Source organism: Colletotrichum aenigma (genome assembly GCF_013390185.1).
Source record: "Colletotrichum aenigma strain Cg56 chromosome Unknown KSG_Cg56_contig09, whole genome shotgun sequence".
Classification (NCBI taxonomy): Eukaryota; Fungi; Ascomycota; class Sordariomycetes; order Glomerellales; family Glomerellaceae; genus Colletotrichum; species Colletotrichum aenigma.
In genome coordinates, this window is record NW_023500915.1 from 633,735 (window position 1) to 657,681 (window position 23,947).

Below are 23,947 nucleotides of genomic sequence, written 5' to 3' on the forward strand. Positions count from 1 at the left end.
ATCTATACACAATCACTCTTCTTGGTGCGCGTCGTGGTATCTTGCGAAACGCGTGTAAGTCGCGTAAAGTGATTTACGGCCATCAAGATGGCGCCCTCTCGCTCAAGAGCTGCCGTGGTCGACACCGACGCGTCAATGTCCGACGCCCCAGAAGTCAACCATGCCGAAGAGATGGTACGTTGCAATCTTTCATGTCCTCCCGTTGTTGCGGTGTTAGGCCCCGCGACAGCCCCCCTACAAACGAAGCCTTGCAGCTGACGTGCATATAGGAGGTTGACGAGACTCCCGACTACACCGACTCAGACACCAATCCGAATACCACAGCTAGTAGCGTTGCTGGCGAGCCCGTTGGAGATGGTCGCAAAAGACGTTCCGAAGCCAATCAGCTGCGTCGCAGCATCTTCGGCAAAAAGCACGACAGACTGGGCGAATCCAAGGTACTTCCAAGCCCAAATAATTCTTTCCTTGATGGGATACCTTCGGTTGGCGGACGCTAATTGATACTTTTGAACAGGAAGAGGACAGTATTCGACGATTCCGATACCTGCTTGGCCTGACAGACCTTTTCCGCCACTTCATCGAAACAAACCCCAACCCTAAAATCCGCGAAATCATGACCGAGATTGATCGACAGAATGCGGAAGCTTCAAAAAGCAAGAAGGGCGGGGCGCGTCAAGGAGGCGCGAACAACGAGAGACGCCGTCGGACCGAAGCCGAGGAAGATGCCGAGCTTCTTCGCGATGAGAAGCACGGAGGCTCTGCCGAGACCGTCTTCCGCGAGTCACCCGCCTTCATTCAGGGAACCATGAGAGACTACCAGGTCGCTGGTCTCAACTGGCTAATCTCTCTCCACGAAAACGGTATCTCGGGCATTCTTGCTGACGAGATGGGTCTTGGCAAGACATTGCAGACGATTTCCTTCTTGGGCTACCTGCGGCACATCATGGACATCACTGGACCTCACATCGTCATTGTTCCGAAGTCGACATTGGACAACTGGAAGAGAGAATTTGAGAAGTGGACGCCCGAAGTTAACGTCCTTGTGCTTCAGGGTGCCAAGGAGGAGCGCCACAACCTTATCAATGATCGATTGGTCTCAGAGGACTTTGATGTCTGCATCACGAGTTACGAGATGGTTCTGCGCGAGAAGGCGCACCTCAGGAAGTTCGCTTGGGAATACATCATCATCGACGAGGCGCACCGTATCAAGAACGAGGAATCATCGTTGGCCCAGGTCATCCGTCTGTTCAACTCCCGAAACAGACTACTCATCACCGGTACACCCCTCCAGAATAACCTGCATGAGCTGTGGGCTCTGCTCAACTTCTTGCTTCCCGACGTCTTTGGTGACTCTGAAGCTTTCGATCAATGGTTCTCTGGCCAGGATCGTGACCAGGACACGGTCGTTCAGCAGCTTCACCGCGTGTTGAGACCGTTCTTGCTTCGAAGAGTCAAGAGTGATGTGGAGAAGAGTCTTCTGCCCAAGAAGGAGGTCAACGTTTACCTGGGTATGTCTGAGATGCAGATCAAGTGGTATCAAAAGATCCTGGAGAAGGACATTGACGCTGTCAACGGTGCCAACGGAAAGCGCGAGTCCAAGACAAGACTTCTGAACATTGTGATGCAGCTGCGAAAGTGCTGCAACCACCCTTACCTGTTCGAAGGAGCTGAGCCCGGTCCGCCCTATACCACTGATGAGCATCTCGTTTACAATGCCGGCAAGATGGTTGTTCTTGACAAGCTTTTGAACAGAATGCAGAAGCAAGGTAGCAGAGTTCTCATCTTTTCTCAGATGAGTCGTCTCTTGGACATCCTTGAGGATTACTGCGTCTTCAGGCAGTACAAGTACTGCCGTATTGATGGTGGCACGGCACACGAGGACCGTATTGCTGCCATCGACGAGTACAACAAGCCGGGGTCTGAGAAGTTTATCTTCCTGCTCACCACAAGAGCCGGAGGTCTGGGCATCAATCTTACCACTGCTGATATCGTTGTCCTCTACGACAGCGATTGGAACCCTCAAGCTGACTTGCAGGCCATGGATCGTGCTCATCGTATCGGCCAAACCAAGCAAGTTGTTGTTTATCGATTCGTTACGGACAACGCGATCGAAGAAAAGGTCTTGGAGAGAGCAGCCCAAAAGCTCCGTCTGGACCAGCTTGTTATCCAGCAAGGTCGGGCTCAGACGGCTGCGAAGGCGGCTGCAAACAAGGACGAACTGCTGTCCATGATCCAACACGGTGCCGAGAAGGTGTTCCAGAGTAAGGGCGCCACCGGTTCCCTAGCCTCCAAGGGTGCCGATGTCGAAGAGGACGATATTGATGAGATTCTCGCCTCTGGTGAGACGAGAACCAAGGAGCTGAATGCCAAGTACGAGAAGCTCGGCATTGACGATCTGCAGAATTTCACTTCCGAATCTGCTTACACTTGGAATGGCGAGGACTTCAAGACCAACAAGAAGGACATCGGTATGAACTGGATCAACCCGGCCAAGCGTGAGAGAAAGGAGCAGTCCTACTCCATGGACAAGTATTTCCGGCAGACAATGTATCCTCCCAAGGAGAAGGACAACAAGCCCAAGGCGCCCAGGGCGCCGAAGCAAGTTCCCGTCCACGACTACCAGTTCTACCCAGTTCGTCTCCGAGAGCTCCAGGACCGTGAGACGGCGTACTATCGCAAGGAGATTGGCTACAAGGTCCCTCTCCCCGATGGCGAGGATGACAAGCTGGAGGAAAGAGAGCAAGAGCGTGCTTTGGACCAACAGGAAATCGATGATGCTACGCCGCTTAACGAAGAGGAGCTGGAGGAGAAGCAACGTCTGTCGCAACAAGGCTTCGGCGAGTGGAACCGTCGTGACTTCCAGCAGTTCATTAATGCCTCTGGTCGCTACGGTCGCAACGATTACGAGAGCATTGCTGAGGACATAAACGACAAGACGGCCACTGAGGTCAAGCAGTATGCCAAGGTCTTCTGGCAGCGTTACACGGAAATCGCCGACTACAACAAGTACATCAAGGTTATCGAAGACGGCGAGGAGCGCATGCGCAAGATCGAGCACCAACGGAAGCTGCTTCGCAAGAAGATGTCCCAGTACCGCGTCCCCTTGCAGCAACTGAAGATCAATTACTCTGTCTCAACTACCAACAAAAAGGTATACACGGAGGAGGAGGACAGGTTCTTATTGGTGCTGCTCGATAAGTTCGGCATTGACTCCCCTGGCTTGTACGAGAAGATGCGTGACGAGATCTCTGTGAGCCCTCTGTTCCGCTTCGACTGGTTCTTCCTCAGCAGGACACCTGTAGAGCTCAGCCGTCGTTGCACCACGCTTTTGACTACAATCGTCAAGGAGTTCGAGGATGTCCATCCGACTAAGGGCGCGAACGGTGTCAACGGCAAGGTCAAGAGAGAGGCCGCCGATGACGAGGAGAACGATGAGGACAGCATTCTCGGCATGGCTCCCGCTAAGAAGAAGGCCAAGAACGGCGTCAAGGTAAGAGTCAGAAGAAAAGCTAGTACGTGAATATGGCTAACAAGAAGTTCAGAATAAGGCTTTGGACAACGTCAAGTCAGAAGCGGGCAGCAAGAACACATCTGCAGCACCCTCAAGAGCGTCGAGCGTCGCCTCTACGAAATCCACAACCAATGCGAAGAGCAAAACCAAGGGCAAGAAGAAATAGACGGTTGGGTCAGCTACATGATTTCACACGGTTCTTTTGGTGCGGGTAAAGCTTCACCTGGCGGTGGCTGTGATAGAAAAGGCGTTTGGTCTGGTACGACCCTGAGTTGTTATTTCTAGGAGATTCTTACATGGCTTTCGCGATAGATGGCCTCGACTTTTGCCGGTGTGTACTTTGTAGTAAATCATATTTTACGAGAATGAAATGGCTCTTCGGAGTTACAGAATCTTTTGCGGCCCCTTAGTACGTCCGTATTGCCAAGTTCCCTGTTACGTGAATTTTCTGGCTCGCTTCTCGTGTGCGGTCTAAGAAAAATATTTGTACACTCTCTCGCTCGCTATAGTGGCAGCGAGCTCTGGCTTCGGCTACTGGGTTACATATAAGGTTATCACAAAGATCGGGTCCAAGTAAGGACGTCCGTCTCCTGGATGAGAGGAAGCTATTCGATCCTCGTTAAGCTGACTCATATATGAGGCTATCACTGAGGGCGCAGATGAAGGTCGTGGAATGGGGAGGGACAGAGTCAACTAGATAACTAGGAGAGCACTGAAGGGACCGGCAAAGCGGCCCTCGTTCAGGCCTTGGAGATAAAAGCTCCTCCTGACAATCCCCAAAGCAAGCTTCGCCTTATTTTTGAAGAAATCATATCCGGCGGACCGTCCGAGCTATTTCTTTGCTTGCAAGCGTGCTTCAAGTGCTGCCACCTCTGCGTCCCTGAACGCATCAAAGCTTATCGGGATTTACATCGTCGTCTACCTGTTCTTTTTTTATTGTTCCCAGCTTTTGACTATGCCACTGTCACGTTCTCGATGCGTGTCACATGATCTCATGACCATTAGGCCATTCAAGGCAAGAAGCGCAGGCTGCTTTGAAGTCATGTTATGTGGTTAATCATAACTAGCCATTCTCTTCCGTGTGGTTTCCAATTCACTATGGCGGTCTGTAACAAACTTAATACTCTGTTTGACTTACTTGCTTAAGGCGTTTATAGAGGGAGGAGATCACTCAAATATAGAGTTTCACTACACAAGAACATCTGTAAGGGAGGGCCTTAATTTCTTCACTTCATTCAAAAAGAGAAAGAGCGTGGATGAAGAATCATCGCCACGAGATTCAAAAACAAACTCTCCTCATGTGGGACTCGAACCCACAACCTTCCGATTTCAATGGCCTTGTGCAAGCCGTAAAAGTCGGACGCGCTAAACCGATTGCGCCAATGAGGACGCTGTGTACACGGAATACCCGGTCACCAATGATTCTCCGCTGTCAAAAGTTGACTGTTATAGTCCAGACAGTGGATACAAGTAAGCTTAAAGCGACTTTCTGTAGGCGATCCCAGGCTGAGCGATCGACGCATGCGCTGCGACGCATTCGTTTGGCGTCGACAAGTTGCTGGTAGAGTTCCCAGGTCTTGACCTTTTTTTTTGTAAGGTAGCTATGGATTCTGCAACTGGGATACTTCGATGGTGAAGGGGGGGATGGAACCGCAGCTGCCTCTGTTGGATCCAAACGAACGTCATTCTGCCCCGCACTAGCACCAAATGGAACGCAAGAAGCACTGCCCCTCCATACGGACCAGGATCGCCAGGTCCCAGGTCCAGGTTCCCACATTGTCGACCGCCATTGCGTTGCCTGGGGAAGCTGACACTTGACCCATTTCACCTCTCCAAACATTTTGGAATCGTTCGTTGTTCTCTCATTGTGTCTTGATCTCAGTAGCAAACTTTCACACAGGCTTTCTGGACACTTGGCTCCATCATGTCTGTCAACATCGAAAAGATCCTAGCTGCCTCGCCCGCCACGCAGCGAGGCCAGCCAACACAGCTTTCGACCGACAAGAAGGGCGAGCGTATTGCGTACGCGGTCAGTTGATTCAGACTGTCTAGATTCGATGATGATTCGCGACTAACAACAATGCACATACAGGCCGGCAAATCCATTTTCCTCAGATCAATCGACAACCCTTCCGTAAGCAAGCAATACACCGGCCACACGGCCCAAACCAGCGTCGCTCGCTTCTCTCCAAGCGGCTTTTACGTGGCCAGTGGTGACGTGTCGGGTTTTGTACGAGTCTGGGACGCGGTCGAGGCCGAAAATACAAAGGGTACACTATGATCTCCAGCTTGCCCAGCTTAACCCGCTGACACATGGCCAGGCGAGTACCACATCATCTCGGGCCGCATCAACGACATCGGATGGGATGGCGACTCCCAGCGCATCATCGCAGTCGGAGACGGCAAAGAGCGATTCGGACACTGCATTACGGCAGACAGTGGCAACTCGGTGGGCGAAATCAGCGGTCACTCAAAAGTTGTCAACTCCGTCGCCGTAAGGCAACAACGTCCGCTGCGCGCAGCAACCGTCTCGGACGACAGTTCCATCTGCTTCTTGCACGGAGCCCCTTTCAAGTTCAACTCTAAGCACGCCTCTATTCACCGTGGCTTCGTCTTCGAAACCGCCTTCTCTCCTGACGGCAGCCTACTTGTGACGGTCGGCGCAGACAAGCGTATTCAGCTGTATGATGGCAAGACGGGCGAACCAACAAAGCAGATCGGCGAGGGAGAGCACACTGGCAGCATTTTTGCCGTCTCTTGGTCCGAGGACGGCACCAAGTTCGTCACTGCCAGCGCGGATCAGACGGTCAGAGTTTGGGATGTCGAGTCTGGCAAAGCGACGCAGACGTGGAAGTTCGGCGATGGCGTTAGCATTGGTGATCAGCAAGTCGGTGTCGTATGGCCACACGGACGAAGTGATGGCTTGATCATCAGCTTGAACCTCGATGGCGACCTGATTTACCTTAACGAGGGAAGCGACAAGCCTAGCAGAATCGTGCAGGGACACAACAAGAACATCACAGCCCTTGGGACTTCATCTGATGGACAGGGCAAGACGCTGTGGACCGGAAGCTTCGACGGCCGTGTCTGCCAATGGGATGTCGAATCCGGTGTTGGAAGTGTTGTTGACGGCCAGGCGCACTCGAACCAGGTCACTCAGTTTAGCGCTGAAGCTGGACAGACCTTCAGTGTTGGCTGGGATGACACTCTCCGGACTGTCGATGAGTCTGCCAACACCTTCGTTGGCGATTCCGTCAAGCTCTCTGCGCAACCTAAGGGTGTTGCGGCTACAAATGGAAAGCTGTACGTGGCGACTACCGAGGGAGTGGACGTCTACGAGAAGAACAAGCTGGTGGCGGAGAACCGTCTCGGATATGCTCCTCTCGCCGTTGGCGCATATGGCTCAACTGTAGCGGTTGGTTCCGGTAACTCGGTTAAGATTTACACCGAGGACGGCTCTGGGAAGCTCTCCGAGGTCAAGTCGCTCGACAAGTCTACCTCTCAGATCTCCTGTCTTTCCTTCTCCAAGGATGGCCAATATCTTGCTGTCGGAAACCAGATCGGCAAGATTGTGGCGTATAAGTCAGGTGACTGGGAGGTCGCCACTGACAGATGGTCAGCGCACACCGCGAGGGTCACTTGCATCAGCTGGAATGATGCCGCAACCCACGCGGTATCTGGAGCTTTGGACACGAACGTGTATGTGTGGAGCTTGGCGAAGCCTGGTAGCCGTGTCAAGGCTCTTAACGCACACAAAGACGGCGTCAACGGCGTTGCCTGGGTTGAAGATGGTTCCAAGGTGGCAAGTGTGGGAGTTGATGCTGCGATTAAGGTCTGGGCTGTGTCTGGACTTCAATAGTTTCCTATTTCTCTGTAGACTATTGTCTTGTAGAGTCATGATGACTGAATGAAAAGCGAAATGACGTTACACCAACCAACGCCTGTTAAAATGGGGTATCTCCGTGTCTAAAAGCCAGTTTCTTTTCCGATCATACCGTCCATGCCGACCATCTTCCCCCTTTTTCTCGGCTCGTGATTCATCAATTCATGCCGAAGTAATATCGGGAAGGTGTCCACTGCATGGGAATCTAGCCCATCGTCATCTGAGCCACCTCCTCACGCTGGACCTCCCCCGAGCCCCCATTGCCCGCACCTGTCCTGTTTGTAGGCTGAGGTGTCTCTACAGCGTAGCGTCCCAGCATAGCACTGGTGACCTGCCACAAGTCGACGATGAGAGGCTCGGCGTCTTCCTTCACGGAGTGAGGCTTGAACTGCACCTTGGTCTTATCAAGCTGCAGAACAAGCTGTTCCAGTGCATATGAGATGTCGCCGAGATGGCCCCAGATCCCGTAACCCTGGCGCTGGATCTCCTCGGCCAGCTCGACTTGGTGGTTATCCTTGAGGGTCGGGTTCGGGACGACGACGAGGGGCACGTTGACGCGCATGCCGTCGAGGATGGTTCCGGTGCCTTCGTTTATCGTCTGTCAGCTTGGTATTTCATCATTGGGCCCAATTCAACTGGGAATTCTCATGACATTACCTGCATGGCAGATTACAACCCCTCTCTCACGGCCAGTAGCGGCTTGGCACTTTGTCATTTCGACGGTGAGATCGTCGACGAAGTCGAAGGCAGTGATCTCGAGCGTTGGCCAGCGAGGAACTAGCGTGGGGAGAATATTTCGAGAAAAATGCTCATAGTCTTTGCCGCATTGGAGGGTCAGGTGGGTGTAGCGGTCGCCAACGAGGAAGTCGAGGAAGGTAGGCGAGACGACTTCAGTGAGCAGTTGGGTAAAGCGGGCGGTTGCGCCGACAGTGACAAGGCAATGCCGCTCAAGCTTAGGGTTCTCAGCAGACATTATGAGGTGCGGTAGAGAGAGAGTCTGTTGGGAGAGGAGGAGGTTTGTGATGTTTCGGCTGAGAGCACGATGCGCGATGTTTGGTGAATTAGTTGAGCTTGTGAGAGCTTCCCAGTGACGTTGAATTAGGTAGGTAGTGCACTGTGGCACAGCCGATCAGGGTCCACTAGCGGGTTTGTTTGAGCACGCGGGGCGTTACAGGGCGGTGCCTTGAAGTAGGTACGTAGCCCCAACGGCACCACCAGTGGACGGCTTCTTTTCCACCTCAGTCCTTAGATTGGCACCTATTCATTCTCCAGAGACAATGCAGGTGAGCTCATCCAATTAGAAACGTCACTTCTGACCACTGTGAATGGGCATTCATTATTCCTTAATGCCTACCTCCTTTTAATATCATTTCTTGTCCTTTCAGTTTCTGTCTACTCAGACATATCTTGTTTAGTCGCTACCTGCACATATCGGCTGCCGGTCCGATCTCTCCAAAAAGGCTCGACTCCCATCTCCCGGAACCTCTTTTTCTCATAAACCTTGGTCACCATCCAACTACTCACAAACATAACCACCACGATGGCAACGATGCCGAAGCAAGCAATGAGAGGAGCCAGTATAGAGAAGACGGTGAAGCCATAGCTCACGCTCTGGAACAACTTGTCGCCCACGAGCTGATCAGTGGCCAGCCCAACTTGCATCGCTGTGAGGACAATGACGACATAACCAAGAACCGCAGCCAGCGCCGCAAAGTTGTCCCGGAGCAGGTCCTCATAAACCGCATGAGAAGCAACCTTGGAGTACCCCCGGAGCAAATACCCCAGGCGGACCCGATAGATCTTGTTCAAGCGGCTCAGTCGGAGCTCGCCGTACCAGTAGCGCGGGTTTACGGGCGCATAACAGTGGTTCTGCACGATTTGCGCCGATAATGCCCTCCACCGGTCCCAGCTGACTTGCGGCGGCATGAGGCCCTTTTCAACGGCTATGCGGAAGTCGCTCTCGTACGCGACGAGGGCCGTGTAGGAGAACAAGAATCCGAGCGCGCAGGCGACCAGCTCCCTTCGCGGATCGGACTGATGTCTCTTTCCGTCACTACTGCTGGTGCCGTCGTCGGTGGTGGTGGTGGTGACAAGCAGGTGTGCGGCCCAGAAGTCTGGGTCCAGCAGCCACCGGGGTATCGGCTTGACGAAGATGCGGTTCTTGGCCCATACTAGGTGAAGCTCGGGGTTCTCTGTGACATGAATCTCCCGCGAGGTGAGCAACTGATAGTGGAGGGGCCTCGGGGGCATCGGACGCCCGCAAATCCAGAGGAGGTCCTGGACATCGTTCAGACGTCGGACGAAGAGCTCTCGGCCCAGGAACTCTGGGTCGTCGGCTCGCGGCACGGTTATGTGGTCGTGTTGTGCTCGGCTGGTTGCCGGGAGGAGGTCGCCAAAGGCTCCGGGCGGCGAGGCCCTTGCGGGAGTGGTTGCATGATTGAAGCCGTCATCGAGGACGCGGACGGTGAAAGGCACAGACGCCGGCCGATCCATGGTGCGACTCGAGAGATGCGGGTTGAGTTTGTAAGCCGGAGTTTTTCAAGCATGAAGTGTGATCCAAGCTGTCGGTCCTGGCACCTGAGTCGGCTGTCTTGTCAAAGGATATCACGGTCCTCGCTGCGCAGGGTTTTGGCCGGACCAGCGATCTTGACAGGAGTTCTTTTCTGGATCACCGAAGGTCTCGTCGAATTGCTTCCGCCCACAAATTCAAGCGAGTTATGTTAGTAAGGCAAAAAGCACCCATTGGACCGCATGGTCTTTGTTGATCTCAGCAGGCTGCAAAGGAGCAATAGGCATCTAGATTTCTTGGGTCTAAAACGGAGGCTCCCATGCCACTTAAGATGAAGAACCGCAGCATGCAGGCAAGGTGGTTCTCTGCGCAGCCGGACATCGACAGACTCGCCTGGATCCCGAAAAGAGACGAACTCAGCAACGCTAAATTCTGACCAGTGGAACGGCGCTACAAAATTAGAGGCAGCTGCAATCGAGCTGAATAGACTATTGGCGCAGTCGGACAGGCGTTGGCATCGTAGGATGACAATGCATGGGTGGCTGACGCCGCTAAGGTCGTTTCGGGCCGCCTGGCTGCAGGGGGACCCAACTGGTCTACCGGGGGCATCTAGACCCCGGACTGACAGCCTTACAGGCACCGCCTGCCTGCCTCTGCTACGCCGCTGCCTGGGAAATCTCATGATCTCTATTATGATCTTGTTCAAACCTTTCTTTCTCCCGTCCTCGGGAACACTTTCTTCGTTGTTGTTTAGCTAAACTTGTCTCAGCAACGGCGGCATCACCATGTCTCTGCGGCGAGCAGGAACGAGAAGGGCGCCTCACGGGGGTCCGGGTGGTCCGAAGCCCAGGACGACGTATCAGACGGTTCAGCAGGGATTCCAGGAGCTGTATAATCCTCAGAAAGAGAATGGTTCTGCATCAGCAATCGACGTTGAGTATGCCGCATCTTATCGGCTGAGTGAGTTTGAGGTTTTGATTCTAACTGGTGAACAGCATTGTCTTCGTGCCAGGCTTGGGCGCTCATCCGGAGGACAGTTGGAAGTCGGAGACAGGTTTCAACTGGGCGACTGGTGTCTACGATGGCACTTCAAAACCGTCTTCGGATTCGAGCAACAAGAAGGATGGTCTCGCCAGGGACTTTCCAAAAGCTCGCATCTTGCTGTATCAGTATGAATCAGCATGGGTTGGGGATCTCAAGGTCAAGTCTTTCATGAGGGACATTGCGAAATCCATGTTGGAAGGCCTTCAAGCCAACCGAGAGGTAAGCTCACTCGGATTATTCGGTGGGAATTTTGCTCATCAGAAGACAGGGAATCAGAGACCGCCCTATAGTGTTCATTGGACACAGCATGGGAGGTTTGGTCATTGCCAAGGTATGTAAACCGCGTCTAGCACGAGATCCGTAAGTTTGACAGACTACGCAGGCAATTACTCTCGCTGCAGACACATATAGGGACGTGTTCCCCAGGATGTTCGAGTGCATCGCAGGATGTGCTTTCTTCGGAACGCCCTTTGGCGGTGCTCAAGTTGCTGCCGTAGCCGCCTTGCTCGGTGATTTTGGCGAGCACTTGGGATACACCAAGTCTTCGGCTCTAGTCAAGATGATGACGCCTGGAGACGAGGGCTTGAATGAGCTAAAGAATGACTTCTTGCGTTTAGTCCGTAAGATCAGTCCTGAGATTCAGCTTTTCTGCTTTTACGAAAACCACCCAACCGATTTCACCCAGGAGAAGTACGGCGCTGCCATGTCGAAGATTGCCAAAGCGGTCGTACCCAAGAAGGTGCAAGACTTCGTCTCAAGAGAGTCCGCAACACTTCCAGGTATCGAAGACATGGCTTTGGCGGCGAATCACCGAGATCTCGTCAAGTTCAGCGACTTCAAGGACTCTCGGTACCAGCTTGTCAGAGAACCCCTCAAACGACTCATCCATGGCGCCAGTCTTGTCGCGAAGAACCGCCTCAACTCGACACGTGGAATTGATCAAGAGACGGTCAATGGTGTCATGGAGCTCCTGAACGGTGGACAGGTTGCGAAGAAGAGGAGGATCCTTGCGCCCCAGTTCCCACCATCGACTTGGATCCCAAGGGAGACAGAGTATCTAGACTGGCTTAAAGACTCTGGCGAGGTCGAACCCGCTGCGTCGAGGTCTCGTGGGCAGGCCTTGTTCATCCGAGGACCCGAAGGAAGGGGTAAGACACGAGCGACCATGGCGACACTTCGCGACATCGACAACATGATTCAAGCCGACGAGAAGCAGAGCCACGGACGAGGACCGGTACTCCTTGCATATTTCTTCTGCGATCCTTCGTCGGATTTTTCGACTGCGGAGGACTTGCTGAAGTCGCTGGTTCGCCAACTAATCCATCAACAACCTTCTTTATCCGTGTATGCGAAGCATTTCGTGAAGAAGAAGGGCGAAGACTCCTCAAAGACCCAGGCGAACTTGACGGTCGAAAATCTTTGGCAAACTCTCCAGGACATGCTAATGGACGAGTTCATTGGACGAAGGGTGTACTTTGTCATGAATAACCTGCATGTGCTACCAGAAGATGCCGAGTCGACCATCAAGCTAATGAGATTTCTACACGCGGAGATGGAAGAGCTCAAGCACGAGGACGAGAAGAGGGTCTCAACCAGGTGGCTCCTCACAAGCAGGGAAGTTCAGAATGTCGAGGATGCATTGAAGGTTGAGGGCATCCGGCTCATCGATCTCGAAGAAGACAAATACTCGGACCAGGTACAACTCGAGCTACGCAAAACCGCTCAGGAGAAAGTCCAGGAGCTCGGCAGCGCAAAGAAGTACAACAAGGCACTCACCTACTTTGCCAGCAGTCTCATCGGCAAGCGTGCGTCCAACAGTCAGTGGATCAAGCTTTCCTGCATGCAACTTGCGGAACTTTCCGAGGCTGAGAGCGACCTGAGGATTCGACACATACTAGAGGGAATGCCCCAGGAGCTGAAGGCTTTGCTCGATGCTGCTTGGTTGCAGATTTTCCGTGCGAATGAGAAGGATGCAGACAAGATCAAGGAATTGCTGCGAACACTCGTGCTCACTTTCGAGGAACCGACCGAAGACGAACTTGCTGTGCTGGCTGGATTTCCTGCGACTGAAGAAGGAAAAGCTGAGTTGCAAAGTTTGGTCAAGAAGTGCAGGCCATTACTGGTAGTGACACGCAGTGGAAGGTCAGAAAACACTATTGGTTTCATGGACACTGTCGTCAGGGAGCATCTCTTACAAAAGGAGACCTCGAAGAAGACTCTGGGCATGTCTGGAGATGAAAGCAAGTGGCAGCATGGCATCATTGCCCTGCGGTGCTTGGCTCATATCAAGCAAGCCTTCGATTTTCCGCCTGTTGAGAAGCCTGCCGAAGAAATTGATACGGATGAGGATGAAGGCTCACAAGCGGCAAGCAGCGAAAATGGCGAAGAGTCCGACGCCGACGAGGACGACGGTAACGGAAGTGAGTCAGAGGAAGAAGACTCAGACGACGAAAGCGATTGGGATGACGATTCTATGCACAACTACCACCAAATGGAAGACGATGAGGTCGAGGAGGCGCAAAGTCTTGATGGCAAGTATTTAGCTTACCCCGTCAAGCACTGGCTACACCATGCTAGCAAGTCTACCATCGAGATCGCCGAGGATCTCAGCGAAGACGATTTCTGGGAGAAGGAGTCGCTCATTCGATACCGTTGGTTGCTCGTGTACATGCACACGACCAAGGCTCTGGTAAGCTTCCAGGCCAAGCATCTTACCGCACTCCACATCGCCGCTGCTGTTGGCTACAGGCAGCTCGTCTCGGCCCTGATTCAGAATGGACACGAAGATGAGATCAACAAGCGGGATGAACTCACAAACACCCCCGTAAGTGTTTCTTGCTACTTATAAGCTCGAATTGTCCACTAATGTGTTGTAAGCTTCATTTTGCGGCTTACATTGGACGGCCCAACACGGTCGATGAGCTCCTCAAACGTGGTGCCAACATCGATGATGGTATCGATATCGGGCAGGAGACGCCGTTGCATATGGCTGCCAACGCCGGTCACGTCAAGATCATGAACAAGTTGATCCAAAAAGGAGCAAATGCGAATGCTATCGCAGAAGATGTCGGTCCGGTGATGAACGCTGCCATCTCCTCAGGTAACCCTGATGCCGTCAGGCTTCTCGTTGAGAAGAACGTCTCCCTGGCCGTCGAGGACGACGACGTCGATTCTCCCCTGGCTTTGGCTGGTCTGCATGCGGATCTTTCTATGTTTGAGTACCTCACTCAAACTTACGCTGATAAGCTACCTCCAAAGGAATTTGACAAGGCGTTTGTCAAGGCTGCCGTTTCAGGCAGAGTCGATGTGTTCAACAAGCTTTTGACATACGATCATTCTCAGGAGTGCTTCCAAGAGGCTTTGGAGGCAGCGGCTGAGGAGGAAAACTGGGAGATTGTCATGATTCTGCTTGAGAAACGACAGGGTCTTGACTGCAACGAACTCTTCCGCCAAGCTGCGACTACAGCTGAGCATCAGGACAAGGTATTGGAGGCTGCATGGAAGTACACTGACGGGGACATTTCCAAAGAAACCCTCAATGATAGCTTGTACGAGGCCACAGACCTTGAGAAGGAATCGACGGTCAGGCTTCTGTTGGAAACCTTCAATGTCGACCCGAACGCTACCGGCGATGAGTAAGTAGCCTTCATCAAGGGATAGTAGACACTGCTAAAATCGACCAGGTATGGTACAGCTCTGACTGCCGCTGCTTACGACGGCACCCTTGATATTGTCAATCTGCTCCTCGACAAGGGAGCCGACATCAATTCCCCTGACGGATGGGCCTTGCAAGCCGCCGCGGCAGAAGGGCACTACGGCGTAGTCAAGGAGCTTCTCGATCGTGGAGCTGATGTCAACTCACTCACCGAGAATGAAAACTTCCCTCAGGGAACGGCGCTTCAGGCCGCCGCTGAGTCCGGCAAGGTGGAAATCGTAACGCTGTTGATAGAACACGGCGTCAACCCCGACCTTGGAGCGGGAGAAGACACCTTCCCCATCATGGCGGCTGCCATGAGAGGCGAGCAGACAATCTTGGAGCTTCTCGTCAACGCCAAGGCAGAAGTCAACGTCTTTGGTGGGCAGGATCACTCGACGGTGCTGATCGAAGCCGTGATCAACCTGCCGGTGGATGCCCTGCGGGTTCTGCTCGACGCTGGCGCTGATATCAATCTCGAGGATCGTGATGGCGATACCCCGTTGATCCTTGCAGCCCGCGAGGGCGACGCGGACTGCGTCAAGTTTCTCCTGGACCACGGAGCCGACATTTTCCACACGAACCACGACAATGAGAATGCCCTTCAATCGGCTATTGAGTATGGCGGTGACGACGACTGCACCAAAGTCCTCATAGATCGTATCTCGGAGATTATGTCGGCCCTGAACAAGGCCATGCACAACGGCAACTCGGCCGTCACAAAGGTCGTCCGCAGCGTTGGAACCGGGCGTCAAGGTCTCACCTATGATGACTGGGAGGATCCCGATGACAGGATGTCAGAGGCATCTGACGACGACGACAGGAAGAGAAGCAGTTACGAGACCCCGCGAACCGAGTCTTTCCCCAGTAGCGCCCGCAAGGTCGACGACTCGCCTCATGCACCGTCCCCTCTCAAACCTCGCAGCGAGAAACTCTCACAGGAATTAGAGGAAGCCATAGCCGCCCAGGTCTCGATGCTCCAGCAATTCGGAACATCTCCTCCCAAGCCGGAGAAGATCGAAATGTCCCCGGTTGAGATGCCCCCAACTACCATCGCGGGGCTGCCGTCTCAGAGGAGGTACTCCCAGCAGGTACAGCTGGAGGAGATGCTCTCAAAGTACGAGTTTGAACCGCAGCCAGACCCGGTGGAGAGGTTCAACAGGCCGCCTTACATCAAGGCACCACCGATGTCATGGACACAGTCAAGCGAAGCTCTCTCAGGCCAGCCAATGCTCTCCCCTGGTCAAGGGCCCATCAGACGCAAACCAGCGCCATCATACGCCTTGAACCCCTCGCCCACACCTTCCAATCTGTCTGGAAGCCAGTTCCAACCACCCCCTGCGCAAACCTCTGATGCAAAGCCAGTTGTCGATCAGCGACCTGCATATCAGAATGCGTCGTCGTACCCTGGGGCCCCAATGTACCAGGCGGGTCTCGGCTTGCCATCGCAGTATCCTAAGAGAAGAATCTCGGAGGAGAACGACGATCTCGCGCCACCAATTGCTCCGTATACCGCCCCCTTCAACCCTTCATCATACCGCCCAAGCCCGGGGAACACACCACCTCAGAGCCAGGAGCCGTTCCCTGATTTGCCTCAACATATGCCAGGAGGATGGCAGAGTCCGCCCCAGCAGATGCAGCCGGCGATGCAGCAGTCTTCATTGAGCATTGAGAGTGTATCGCCACCAAATTCTCAGCATCAGCAAGAGTTTGACTCTAGGTAAGCTAAACCCCGAAGAAAATTCTCCGAGCATGTATGTTCATGTGCTGACTTAAGCAGTAAACCTGACTTAAAGTCACATCGCACCTCGTTCATGGGTATGAAGAATACGCTTGACAAGGCAAGGCAGTTTAGTACTGGCATAATGAACCGCAAGACATCCGGCTTTTAGAACGTAAATAGTTGATGAGAAGTGTATGAAGACATGGGCTCTGGGAGCATACTTGGCGTCGGGGAGCAGGAAACTAATAATTAATGATACCTTTTTTGTTGAGCAATGACGGCAGTCTTTTTATCTCTTGGAATTAGAGCGCACATGTGTGCATGTATTCGCTGCGACTGAGTCAACTTATCGTTCTATACACGGGTAATGTGCACGAATTGGAACATTTCTAGACATACAACAAATGTCAGCTTTACGCTTTGGCTTCATGTTCTGTGAACTTTGGAGACACCCGCAAAGTCTCAAAGCACACAGCAAGCTCGAGAATTGAATGTCGGATTGGTCCCTTGACGAGAAAAACTCTGCATGATGAACCAGTATATGGCCCAGACAATATTCTTGTGGTGTTGTTGGAGGAATAATTTAGGTAGGTTGGCGGTGGCTAGTGGTCTAATAACGGGACTCGATTGAAGTGTGGCTAGTGCGGTGGTGGGATGTGGCTGGAGCTCGATCCAAAAATTTCGGGGACAATTCTCAACACCATCTCCAGCGCGACAATCGACGGGAAAATCAGCAAATCCGCCCTCAGCCACCGAGGATCCCGCCCACAATGGCAACAGCAGGGCAAGCACTCCGAGTCTGCGTCCGCAGTTGTCGTCGTACACCGACAGCCCCAAAAATCGCACCGCGAGCCGCGACACAGTTCCCCCAGCAGCAGTTCCAGAGACGAACGTTTGCCGCCAGCCCCGCCAGACGTGCGCGCGGGGACGGAGACGAAGAAGGGGTCGACAGTTCGCTTTACAGAGTACAGGAAAGCGTCGAAGATGTGGTCAAGAAGTTGAAGCCCGCTGAGGTCGAGGCTCTGCAGCGGATGAGAAAGAGCGACCCATCGGCGCAGTCGTTGTCGCTTGAGGAATGGCTCGACAGGCAGTGGACGAAGGCCGACGAGGAGGCGGAGCGACAAGGGCCGCTCGTGACCAACCGTGAGTACAAGATGCTCGCTCCGAGAGTGAAGCCCAACAGGCAGTCATTCTGGTTCGACCCGGACGCCCCCATGGAGGACACTGAGAATATCGTCGACGAATTCGACGAGGACGACATGACGTCCATGGCCCATGGCAAGCTCGACGAGATTCGCGAGCACAGACATTACCACCGCATCATGGCTTGGGAGATGCCGCTGCTTGCCAGTACGTTACCCCCCTTCAATGCCATTTTTCTGGGCTCATGGTTTACTGACCACGACGACAGAGCTCGCCAAGCCGTTCGAGCCGCCCGCGAAGGATGAGGTGCTGCGATTCCGATACACCACATACATGGGCGAGCATCACCCCGCGGAGAAGAAGGTGGTCGTGGAGTTCTCGCCGGTCGATTTGGACCTCACGCCGGTGCAGGCCGACAAGCTGAGAAAGCTGGCCGGCCCGCGATGGAACCCGGAGAAGGACATCATCAAGATGAGCAGCGAGAAGTTTGAGCACCAGGCTCAGAACAAGCGTTATCTGTCCGACCTGGTGGACACGCTTGTTGCGACAGCCAAGGTGAGCACACAGGCAGGAAGAACTAGAGGAGCAGCAGGGCTAATAAACCATCATAGGACCCTAAGGACACTTTCGAGGATATTCCTCTGGATACCAGACATCACCAGTCCAAGGAGAAGCCCAGGTTCCCCGTGGAGTGGCGCATGACTGAAGAGCGTCGCAAAGAGCTTGCTGCGTTCCGCCAGCAGGGCGAAAAGGCCGATGCTGCCAAGGTCGAGGAGGGACTACTTGTTGACGGCATGGGCACAATCGAGAGGTTCCTCGAGCAGCCGGCGCAGGCCGAGGTCAAGGAGGCGGAGTTGGTGGCTGTTCGCCGTGGCGGCGCGAAGAATGCTCGTCGGTAGAGCACTACTTCCGCTGAATCGAGCCCAAGTCCCGTAAAAAAGAAAAAGATGACGTCTGAGGGATGCATAGCTCAAGGACCTCCAGACATGTGTATGACTAGGCAGCTGGCTTTCTTGACGTTCAGCATGCCCGTGTAACATCTCCATGTATACATCCGTCCCGAGTCGGATTTATAGAAACATAAAAGGGGACGCGCACGATGACCCCGTTGGATTTACTTAGTAGTCCCAGCGCACACGATGCTTTCCGAGAGCCTCGTGTACCTGGGGACTCACATTGCAACCCTTCCAACGATACAGAGTAGTCCGCAATAGCTGGTCTGGTGAAGTCAGGTCAAAGTGTGTGATTATTCACTTATGGGGTCAGCAATCCTGATTATCTTGAGCTTATCCTGACGACAATATCAAATGTCACTTGACCTTCTGCTCAATTGAATCTTGGACAATTCCCAATGCGCATGGCACTATCACATTTCCTGCCATGTGGATTCCGGGATCCCACAGGTCGGCCCATTCATTCTCGGCGGAGACTCGGACGGGGAATGAAGTCTAAGGAACGGATGCCAAAAAAGGGGACCTGGAAACAGGGCCAAGGACAGGGGTGTCTTGTTAGTCAGCCTGCGCGTTCATGCCAATGCCATTCCCGCTGTTCTGCCAAATTGATGCCTCGGCATCTTTTTTTTTTTCTTTTTTTTTTCTAGCGCAGCGCAGGTGCTCGCGAGTCGCTGCGAGATGCGAGATGCGCAGGGGGTGGCGTTCTTTGGTTCTATCCCCGACGAGAGCGCGTTGCAATGCTCCATGTGGGGAAGAAGCGACCAAGCAGCGGGATTGGCACCGGGACCTTGCTGAAGCTCCAAGCTGCTCTGCTGCTAAAGCAGAGCTCTGGCGCAGCATTCGAGACGGTCGATGAGGGCGATTCACCTGAAGCTCTGAGGCGTCTCTAAGCTCTGGGCTAATATGTTCTAGAGGCGTCAGTCAGCAATGACTAGAAGGCGTCATGACTTCGCAAACTGCTGTGTGCCATCAAGACAGCGGCCCATGGAAGGGTGGCCCAGTCCGTTCCCCGTGAAGGCGAGGCCACTCCGTCGGGACATCTATGCCTCCATTCCCTGTCCAAATCCGATTCAACTCGACTGGCTGGTTTGGGCAAGAGCAGGTATCCATGCTCACACCATCTTTTCCATTTCAGAGACTGGCATTCGTTCACATGCAACTAGCGTACCGCACCGTTACCGTAGCTCCTGCTTTTTGGGAAACGAACTCGTTTCCAACTTGCAGCGCATTCGCCGCCCCGTAGCGTCGCGTCTTGCTGTTGCGTGTGTTCTCTCCTGCATTCCCATCATTCGAAGTAGATTCAAGCCCTCTCACTCGCATTCGCAACATCGACTGGTTACAACAAACCGCCTTCTAGAAGGAGGAAATCAAAGTGAATGGTAATCCGGCCTCTGTTCATCCCGACCGTCTGCCCGTTTTCGCGCGCCGAGGTTGCTCGCCCCGGACCTGACTCCCTATCCGTACAATCAATACCTAAAATACCTTTCGTCCCAAAGTACCTCCTGGAGTCCCTAACCTCACTTTCTACCTCCCTCTATCACACCCGGCGACGCGGAGGCCGAGCACACATCAAGTGGAGCTTTGTCGCATGCGCACCCATCCGCTCACTTTAAGCTGTGCCTTACCGAACGGCCAGTCCGCTAGCTGCTGATACTGCTGCCATTTTGCTACTCCGAATACATAAGTCGCCGCAGCCCTCACAACCTTAACTGCAACCACCACCACCACCTCTCCGCGGACCCGAACCCCGGCATTCCTTCTTCCCCTCACGAACCTCCTCTTTTCCATCCCTAGGATCGGTTCTTCGCAGACGACACCAGGAGCAGAAAGCCTGACATTAGCCCAATCATCACGAAATCATCCACAATGGCGCTTTCAGCAGACGTCAAGATCGCCGACTTCACTCACACGTCCACGGACGACATTTACCGCCTCACCGACACCCTGCGCGCCACTTTCCGCTCTAACAAGACCAAGGACCTCAATTGGCGCAAGGTACAGCTCCGGAAGCTCTACTGGGCCATCAGGGACTTTACTCCCCAGCTTTGCGATGCCCTGCGCAAGGATCTGAGAAAGTGCAAGCATGAGGCTCTCCTCTCCGAGATCGAGTGGTGTGCCAATGACTGCCTCTACATGATCAAGAAGATGGACCAATTCGCCAAGGACGAGACTCCCGAAGATGTTCCTCTGACCTTCGCCGCTCTAAAGCCGCGCATCCGCAAGGAGCCCCTCGGCATGGTGCTTGTCATTGGTGCCTTCAACTTCCCCGTCCAGCTCACTCTTCTCCCCATCATCGGCGCCATTTCCGCTGGATGCACGGCCGTTCTGAAGCCCTCCGAGAGCTCCCCAGCTACTGCCATGGTTCTGGCCAAGATTTTCGAGGTCGCTCTTGACCCCAAGGCCTACCAGGTCGTCAATGGCGCCGTGAAGGAGACACAGGCGCTGCTTGATGTCAAGTGGGACAAGATCATGTACACTGGCAGCACCGCCGTCGGCAAGATCATCGCCAAGAAGGCTGCGGAGACGCTCACGCCCGTCACTCTTGAGCTCGGTGGCCTGAACCCCGCCTTTGTTACCAAGAACGCCAACGTCAAGCTGGCCGCTCGTCGTCTCATGTGGTCTAAGTGCCTGAATGCTGGCCAGGTCTGCATTTCCCAGAACTACATCCTCGCCGACCGTGCCATCGTCGACCAGCTTGTCCAGGGCCTCAACGCGACCCTGAAGGAGTTCTTCCCCAGCGGTGCCAAGAACAGTCCCGACTTCTCTCGCATTGTCAACAAGAAGTCTTTCCAGCGTATCAAGAAGATGCTTGACGAGACAAACGGCAAGATCGTCATGGGTGGTGGTCTGGATGAGGACCAGCTCTTCATCGAGCCCACTGCGGTCTTGGTCGACTCCATGCTCGACTCAGTCATGAAGGAGGAGTCTTTCGGCCCCGTCTTCGCCATCATGCCTTACGATACCCTGGATGATGCCATCAACATTGCGAACCAGGTCTACAGAACGCCTCTGGCGCTGTTCACGTTCGGAAGCGATCAGGAGAACGAGAGGAGTACGTCGCACATCTTTATTTACATGATCCAAACTAACATGTGTCGCAGTCCTCAACGAGGTCACTTCTGGCGGTGCCACCAAGAACGATGCTTTCTTCCACGCTTCAATCTCGACCGTCCCCTTTGGCGGCGTGGGCGATTCTGGCACAGGCAACTACCGCGGCAGGGCATCATTCGACATGTTCACCCATCGCCGATCTGTTGCTCAGACGCCGTCGTGGCTTGAGAAGTTCATCCGCGTGCGTTACATGCCGTACTCTCCCAAGGAGCTCGCTCGCCTGTCGAGCATGACTGCGGAGAAGCCCGACTTTGACCGCAATGGCGTTCAGGTCCGCGGTCTCGGCTACTGGCTGAGCTTCGTCGTTGGTCTCGGTGCGAAAGGTGCTAAAGGTGCGTTGTTGAGATGGCTGGTGGCCTTGGTAAGTATGTACACCCTAACCCTGCGAAGGAATCATTAGGACTGTGATCGGATAAGGAGAGACTGAACACACTTCACACCTCCACATATCTCTACACAATATCCATATTCTATCTACCACATCACAAACATCACTACACATGTCTTGTGCCATTTCCTTGTAAGTTTAGCCCCCTTGAACCCCTGAGAATGGGGGTTGGAAAGGTTCCACCATACACACTCGTTGGGAGGGACATCGCCTGTTGCCGATCGGAAAGAGGGGACCTCTAGGCTGGATGATGGGCCCCTGCTTCGGACAGGCTTGTACGCTACTGTGTCATATACCATTTCTATTTTGTCTACAGCTGGGTAAAGAGTTTGCCCTTTAACGGTCTTTTTCACACCAAGCCTCTGTGTTGCCGCCATGTGATGTTCATCTGCGAACCTCTTCGAACTTCCACCGCTATGGACTGCATCAGCCACTGCCACAAACTCTGCTCCAAGCACAACGGTCTCCATACATTAGTCGGTCTTTCTGATTCCTTTCCAACAAACACCCTTCTCAAGGGGCTGTGGCTTAATGGTAAAGCGCTCTCTCGTTAGGAGGTGGTCGGAAGAGTTCACACGTTCGATTCTGCTCATGCTGACTCGATTCTACTTTACATTGTGCCTTTACGATTAATCGTATCACGGAGGAATACCCGAGGAAAAAGATTGATTAAGAAGAAAAAACCAACAAAACATTAAGACGAACTTGGTGAGAGAGAAATTCAAAAGAAAAAAACCAACAAAATATTAAGACGAACTCGGCGAGAGAGAGATGGTGGTTCGAGCCCATCTGGCCCTAAACTTTTTACAGATTTCTTCCCTTTATCTTCTTGACCTTGTCCAGCCGTGCACGTTGGTATACATCGTCTCGCAAGTATTCTACCCTCTGTTTTGCAGTTCCAATGGGATGTTCATGACCAGGCCTTCGTCTCCTTTTCCCTCAACGCCAGTCGTAGCCTTGACGTCGTGGCCTCCCCTGGCCATAGGCCCGTTGCGAAGCTCGACAGGCACATTCATGACCAGCTCATCCCCTTCACCCTGGATCCCCGCCGTCCCTGCTGCGCTGACATCTCCATGGAAAGGGTCGGGGTCAAAGTACCCGGGCTTGCTGTCGGACCGCTGCCGTTTGCGTCGCCTGGACTCGGAGAGTGTCGAGTCGACGACGGAAGTGAACGTGTTCGATCTGGAGACGTCACGGGGTCGTGACTCGTGGGTATTTTGTCGCTCGATGGCCAGTCCCTTATCCTTTGCTGCATGCTGAGAACCGTTGTGGCTGTTCTTGCGCTGCCCACTTGGACTTGCATCCCCCAGGCCAAAGTCGAAACCCGAGAAAAGCTCCGCGTCCTTCTTCTTGCCCTTGTCTCCAGTATCTGGCGTCGCCTTCTTGGGTGATTCTGGTGAAGCGGGAGACGCCTCTGCACAGCGTTGCTTGACGCATGACTTGATAGTCTCAAGCTCGGTCGTCGACTTAGTCAACGGAATCTGCTTGTGGAAGCCATCCTCCACTGCCCATTTTTCGTCGCGTTCAGCTTTGTATATGGGAAAGTCTTTCTGTACGTGCGGGTCCTTGTCGACGTACCGCACCAGGATGAACTCGAGGCGGTCGCGAAGGCGGACGAAGTACCGGTAGACTGACATTCTTGGTTGAGCCATTTGAGAGTGTGGTGGTGGTTTGTTCTTGGGCATACTGAATATAAATCCGAACCAAAGTCGTATGGTGTGCTTTAATCGCGATTTCTTTTGGTCAAACGGGTAGAAGTCGGTGAATTTTCATGGGCAAGGACGTAGACTTCTATGCTGAGTTGTGAGATGGGCAAGCCGGTGCAGTGAATCACCCACTTTCAAAGCTCCATCTGGCGTCTTCATCGTCACGCAAGCCCCTGAATTTAGATCGGTAGAAACGCCGAGTCAACCCATCCTGCCGTACCACAAGCGGCATCGTCCACATGACTGATGCCTCCACGTAACCCCACGGAAGAACCTCGACTA

The 23,947-nt window shown here is 53.5% G+C and overlaps 8 protein-coding genes across 8 annotated transcripts; 5 read left to right on the forward strand and 3 right to left on the reverse strand.

Annotated features, from left to right (window-relative positions):
• Positions 1-87: 87 nt before the first annotated feature.
• ISW2 (ISWI chromatin-remodeling complex ATPase ISW2) lies at positions 88-3,677 on the forward strand (the record flags this gene model as incomplete). Its single annotated transcript, XM_037328149.1, has 4 exons — positions 88-174; positions 270-437; positions 515-3,490; positions 3,543-3,677. The coding sequence occupies 4 exons, from the start codon at positions 88-90 to the stop codon at positions 3,675-3,677; spliced, it is 3,366 nt and encodes a 1,121-aa protein (XP_037173263.1).
• A 1,758-nt stretch (positions 3,678-5,435) lies between these two features.
• Positions 5,436-7,370, forward strand: CGCA056_v012906 (putative WD repeat-containing protein; the record flags this gene model as incomplete). Its single annotated transcript, XM_037328150.1, has 3 exons — positions 5,436-5,540; positions 5,604-5,781; positions 5,833-7,370. The coding sequence occupies 3 exons, from the start codon at positions 5,436-5,438 to the stop codon at positions 7,368-7,370; spliced, it is 1,821 nt and encodes a 606-aa protein (XP_037173143.1).
• Positions 7,371-7,599: 229 nt separating this feature from the next.
• alg13 (UDP-N-acetylglucosamine transferase subunit alg13) lies at positions 7,600-8,367 on the reverse strand (the record flags this gene model as incomplete). Its single annotated transcript, XM_037328151.1, has 2 exons — positions 7,600-7,979; positions 8,082-8,367. The coding sequence occupies 2 exons, from the start codon at positions 8,365-8,367 to the stop codon at positions 7,600-7,602; spliced, it is 666 nt and encodes a 221-aa protein (XP_037173265.1).
• A 419-nt stretch (positions 8,368-8,786) lies between these two features.
• On the reverse strand, positions 8,787-9,887 carry CGCA056_v012908 (uncharacterized protein; the record flags this gene model as incomplete). Its single annotated transcript, XM_037328152.1, has 1 exon — positions 8,787-9,887. One exon carries the CDS (start codon positions 9,885-9,887, stop codon positions 8,787-8,789), a length of 1,101 nt encoding a protein of 366 aa, XP_037172671.1.
• An 801-nt stretch (positions 9,888-10,688) lies between these two features.
• On the forward strand, positions 10,689-16,533 carry ANK3-2 (Ankyrin-3; the record flags this gene model as incomplete). Its single annotated transcript, XM_037328153.1, has 7 exons — positions 10,689-10,840; positions 10,899-11,166; positions 11,216-11,278; positions 11,330-13,771; positions 13,825-14,582; positions 14,631-16,361; positions 16,422-16,533. 7 exons carry the CDS (start codon positions 10,689-10,691, stop codon positions 16,531-16,533), a joined length of 5,526 nt encoding a protein of 1,841 aa, XP_037172670.1.
• Positions 16,534-17,134: 601 nt separating this feature from the next.
• On the forward strand, positions 17,135-18,406 carry CGCA056_v012910 (37S ribosomal protein S24; the record flags this gene model as incomplete). Its single annotated transcript, XM_037328154.1, has 3 exons — positions 17,135-17,714; positions 17,776-18,062; positions 18,119-18,406. The coding sequence occupies 3 exons, from the start codon at positions 17,135-17,137 to the stop codon at positions 18,404-18,406; spliced, it is 1,155 nt and encodes a 384-aa protein (XP_037172730.1).
• Positions 18,407-20,326: 1,920 nt separating this feature from the next.
• ylo-1-1 (Beta-apo-4'-carotenal oxygenase) lies at positions 20,327-21,987 on the forward strand (the record flags this gene model as incomplete). The annotated part of the gene is made up of 3 exons (XM_037328155.1): positions 20,327-21,512; positions 21,562-21,903; positions 21,962-21,987. The coding sequence occupies 3 exons, from the start codon at positions 20,327-20,329 to the stop codon at positions 21,985-21,987; spliced, it is 1,554 nt and encodes a 517-aa protein (XP_037172731.1).
• An 850-nt stretch (positions 21,988-22,837) lies between these two features.
• CGCA056_v012912 (uncharacterized protein) lies at positions 22,838-23,644 on the reverse strand (the record flags this gene model as incomplete). The annotated part of the gene is made up of 1 exon (XM_037328156.1): positions 22,838-23,644. One exon carries the CDS (start codon positions 23,642-23,644, stop codon positions 22,838-22,840), a length of 807 nt encoding a protein of 268 aa, XP_037172728.1.
• Positions 23,645-23,947: the final 303 nt, after the last annotated feature.